At 35.0% G+C, this 4,539-nt stretch overlaps 1 protein-coding gene across 1 annotated transcript; it reads right to left on the bottom strand.

Moving 5' to 3' along the window:
- Positions 1–576: 576 nt before the first annotated feature.
- On the bottom strand, positions 577–4,299 carry LOC107938954 (uncharacterized). The gene is made up of 14 exons (XM_016872229.2): positions 3,981–4,299; positions 3,780–3,896; positions 3,740–3,743; positions 3,595–3,697; positions 3,375–3,483; positions 3,231–3,302; positions 3,091–3,150; positions 2,871–3,000; positions 2,641–2,750; positions 2,354–2,538; positions 2,119–2,246; positions 1,740–2,029; positions 1,426–1,651; positions 577–1,334 (listed from the first exon to the last, which is right to left on the bottom strand). Exons 1-14 carry the CDS (start codon positions 4,236–4,238, stop codon positions 718–720), a joined length of 2,409 nt encoding a protein of 802 aa, XP_016727718.2. The 5' UTR covers positions 4,239–4,299; the 3' UTR covers positions 577–717.
- Positions 4,300–4,539: the final 240 nt, after the last annotated feature.

The following is a 4,539-nucleotide window of genomic DNA, read 5'->3' on the forward strand; positions in this document are numbered from 1 at the left end:
TTAGCCCGAACCATGAAAACTTAAATGAATGGTTTATAGTGGTATACCGTGGTCTCTAGTCATTTTCATATATTTTGGCTCAATCAATGACGAAGTCGGAGTCTATTTAGACATTTTTATAATATATATATATATAAAATTTTAAATTAATAACGGTAAAATTATACTTTTAATCTTTAAAAATAATAAAAATTTAATTTAATTCTTTAAAATGATATATATAAATTATTAAAATAACGAAATTACATTTTTATTACAATTAAAATATATAATTTAATTCTCAAAAGATTTGTCAGAGTTGGTAAAATTAATAATACAGGCGTAGGTACATAAATATTGTGCGAATAAATTTGGTTTTGTCTATTTTTATTCCTAATGATAAATATATACATTTCGAGTAGGTTGTTGGCTTTTTCTTATTCTTTGTGGGCATAGAAAATCTGAGACTCAGAGAAGCTTCTCACCGTTCAATGTTACATTTAATAATTTTATATTGTGTTTATGTTTTTCCTATTAATGAAAAACATGTCAATATTTTTGAAAGTTGTTCAACTGTACGTGTTTTAGTTGCTCAGCTCCAACTAAATTTATTAATTTTGGGGTCTTTTCAAGTGCACATTTTACAGATAATGGAGTACAAAGTTATGCAGAAACAACCAAGTTGAACACAATATGTTTAGCTCAAAAACATCTGATATTATGATCATTTTTCCAGGATTAGTGATCCCTCAACTGACCAGAACAAGACCTTTCAGCTTTTTCCAACACTGGTGTTGCAGCTATCTCCAAGAAATCACAACCAATGGTATCTAAGCCAACATGGTTAAATTCCATCTCAGGACTCTTTTCAATACCTATAAAAGGCTTGGCTTCTGCTACTGACAATGGACCCTGGAATGGCTTATCATGCATGATTTCATTTGAGATTCTTTCGATCTCGACGAGGAATGGTTCTTGTTGCTGATCTTCATTTCCAGGGAATTTAAGCATATGATCAACCTGATAATCACCAACAGCTTTGTGGCTATCTATCTTGGATTGTTGTTCTTCAGTAGCTTGATTTTCGTTGTAACTATCAAGCAGATAATTAAATAGAGTATCATCTTGATTTTGGTTGGTCATCCCTGATGAAAATGACTTGGGAGTCATCTGGTTTTCATTGGGAACCAAGTATAAATCCTGTAACATTTCATGCTGAGCTTCTTCGTTGACACTGCCATGGCTAGTGGATGGAATGTCACAAATTGAAACTTTAATGGGATTCATGAGCATTTCTGTGGCTAAAAGTGCAATACCACAAAAATCAGCAATCTTGGTTCCTGCTTCTTGTTTACCTGCACATCCCATTCATAAAGATCTTACACTAAGCTATTGCACAATCCAATAACACAAAAAAGCTTATCTAAATCTGTTAATTATCCGAACCTTTACGGAAAAGTTCAAGCCCCTTAACCAGATGATGTTGATTAACAGACGGTTGGGAAAGTAGAGATGCCAAAACAGCATGCAATGCTGCAAGCAAGAAATCTGTATAGGTTGACATTACTTCATTCTCCTCATCATTTCTCCATTTCCCATCATAAGCATTGACTGCAACATTCATCAGCAGGTCATTGACACTCGATCGTAAATCCGGTCTTAAAACACTACCCTGCAGCACAGTTACTCCTTACCCCTTTATTTCATTCATTCAAAATATCAAATTTGAAAATTTATATATATTTGGATTCTCAACATACCATGGTGAGGAGAGTCTGTAATGCCTTTAATGCTGCAATCTTCAATGATATAGGAGAAATTAAGTGTTTTTTTGACAGTTGCAGTCCCAAATAGTCCATGTCTTCATTCTCCTGCAAGGAACCAGTTGCGGTATGTTTCCTTTTCTTGTCAGCGGGCTGCAATAATGGTGCTTCAAATATGGTAGATTTGAAGTCTTGATTGGATACTTGCTGCCTATTTAGGTACCAGTAGGCATCCAAATCAATAAATGCATAGCTGGTGAGTTCTTCTGCTATTTGTAAGGCTGCACCTGCATGGGGATCAAACTTTGATTTATGCATAACAGTATTCTTGAATTCCAGAGTATATATAAAAGTAGATATGATAGGATAAACATACCAATACCCATAGATAAAAGCAAAGTCCTTATGATGAAGTAAAGTTTTGTTCTTAGCATAGGCAGTGCACATTTGTGAAAGCAATCTTTAAGGAGCCTGATGATATATCCAGCATGTGGCAATAGTTGGCTGCAACATTATAGGATACAACCCTCAAAAGACCATCCAAATTTATGGAAAAACTTAGAAAAATGAACATATCCCTATTGGACAAATTCTTGTATCTGATAACGTACCTGGATGTTCCTTTTATGATTGCAGATAGGAGATCTAAAGCATATGACTGCAAAACAGGAAGCTCAGTGCAAACAAATCCTTCTTGCATGATTGCCATGGACTTCAATGAAGCTTGAGAAAATGAGTCATTCACCATTAGCATTCTTTTTACATTAGTTAATAATTGTTGAACTGGAACAGTCACCTGTTTAACAACAAATATGATTTTTTTTTTCTCTTCAAACGTTCACCTATTGGTTTGGAAATGTGAGAATGAGATCGAGAAAATGTTGTCGTGTTAGATTACCTGAACCGGATAAGAATTTGTCAGCATTGTGCTGCAGCAAAGCATTAGTGTTGGGATTATGCATGTGAACAATTGCTTGGACTTTATTGCTTCTGGATTTGCTGCGCTTTCTGATGCTCAACAATAATGAATCAACTTAATCCATTAATGTTTATCAATCGTAAAAGGATCGGATCGCTTTAAAAAACAGCAATAGAAGCAAGAATTGCAAGACAGAGTTTGTTACTTACCTTGTTCCAGGCATTGAAAGACATCATTGAGGTGAATGTCAATTGATGTTAGTAAATCTTGCATCATAACAACCCAGCTATCCTTGTCACCTCTCGACTTCGGAAGCGATGCCAAGAAATAAGCATAGCTCTGTACATCAAAAATCAACCAAATATAGAATTTTGATTCATATGAAATCATGCATGCAGATATGATATACAGAAATAAAACTGCATTCACCTTCATCATGCTAGGACTGCATTGGCCTGCAATAATTTTTGAAACAATGATAGCTTCAGCCTGCAAAACATCTTTACTTACATTACAATCAAGCTCAGAGAAACCAACGGTGAAAAGCGATTCAGTAAAACCGAACTTACCTTTTCATAATGAGGAAGAAATGATGCTGGAAAGGAATCAATTATGGTGCATAGCACTGCAAGTGCTCCTTCCTAGTCACAAATAAGCAATCAATGTAGTTGAAACTAAAATGAAGCAGTAAAATAACATTGCCTAGAGCTTACCATTAGAACCTCTGAGAATTCACTATCTAATAGAAGGTCCAAAACTGGTTGAATGAGCTTCCCAGCTTGCACTGTTACATCTTTCTTGATTTCTGAATATTTACCCAATCTGTAGCAGGAAAGGTTTGGAGAAAAAGAGCGACGAAATCTACTCAGACTCGGGTGTAAGTGTTGGACACAGATATTACAAGAAAAACAAAAATTCGGAGCAGAAAATGACCTCTTTAACAGATCCAATAACGAAGCGAAAGTGGCCACCTTCACCGAAATATAATCTGATGCTGGCTGCATAATTAAAAAGAAACCACATGTGACATGCCATGCTAGAACATAGCCATTTCAGGCACATGTATAGTCTCTAATGCAATGCTAATTAAAGTAGTACAGAAGAAAAAGAGCTCATGCCTGGATATTTGCTAGGAGCTTGTCGAACCAGACCGGATACCATGCTAGTAACCGATTGGAGCTGCATTCTCGACAGGTTACTCCTAGTAAACATATGCCCGTCCAACATTTTCGTGACTGTACAAGAATTTGAACAAAGATTCATAGAAGAAACCATATAAACATAATTGAGGATATACAGAGTAATTAAACAACACTGACCCTGGAACTAGAGACAAGTGACAGCACTCGATGAACCCAAGAATCGACAGCAATGGCCCAATCCTCACAGATCTTAGAGTTTTTAGTTCCTTCAGGCAGTGATTCAGACAGCAACCCAAGATTCTTGATGGCATTCACAACTCTTTGCAAATCACATTGTTGAGGTGAATGGTCATTTTCATTAGGAATTTGGTCATTCATCAGGTACTCTAGTATTTTAGGCTTCAATTTCACATCATAAACATCCTGGTATTCCATTGTTGAAAGAAAATGGAAACAAAACTCCAATTGTCTGATAAAATTTGAGGCTGAAGTTGCTATGTTGTGTTGTTTTAGGAAGTAAAAGAGTTGTAACTGTTGAAACAGGGTTTTCTATGTTTGGCTGCCTTATGTAACGCTTGTTTGAACTCATCAGACCAATGTTTTGGTGATTACGTAAAAGCAAAAGAGAGGTGATATTTTTACTCAATTATTTAAATATTTATCATGAACATCTATTATATTAATTTATTATTTAGTAATTTTTTAATAATTCAATTAATTATAATATAGTAATATT

This window comes from Gossypium hirsutum, chromosome A09, assembly GCF_007990345.1.
Source record: "Gossypium hirsutum isolate 1008001.06 chromosome A09, Gossypium_hirsutum_v2.1, whole genome shotgun sequence".
Classification (NCBI taxonomy): Eukaryota; Viridiplantae; Streptophyta; class Magnoliopsida; order Malvales; family Malvaceae; genus Gossypium; species Gossypium hirsutum.

What these genes read in the sequence shown, in the direction of transcription:
- LOC107938954 (XM_016872229.2), bottom strand. Translation starts at nt 4,238, where the DNA reads ATGGAATACCAGGATGTTTATGATGTGAAATTGAAGCCTAAAATACTA. An exon ending in CAAATTCTTATCCGGTTCAG is followed by an intron (nt 2,539 to 2,640) that starts GTAATCTAACAC and finishes GTTGTTAAACAG; the next exon opens with GTGACTGTTCCAGTTCAACA. An exon ending in TACAGACTCTCCTCACCATG is followed by an intron (nt 1,652 to 1,739) that starts GTATGTTGAGAA and finishes ACTGTGCTGCAG; the next exon opens with GGTAGTGTTTTAAGACCGGA.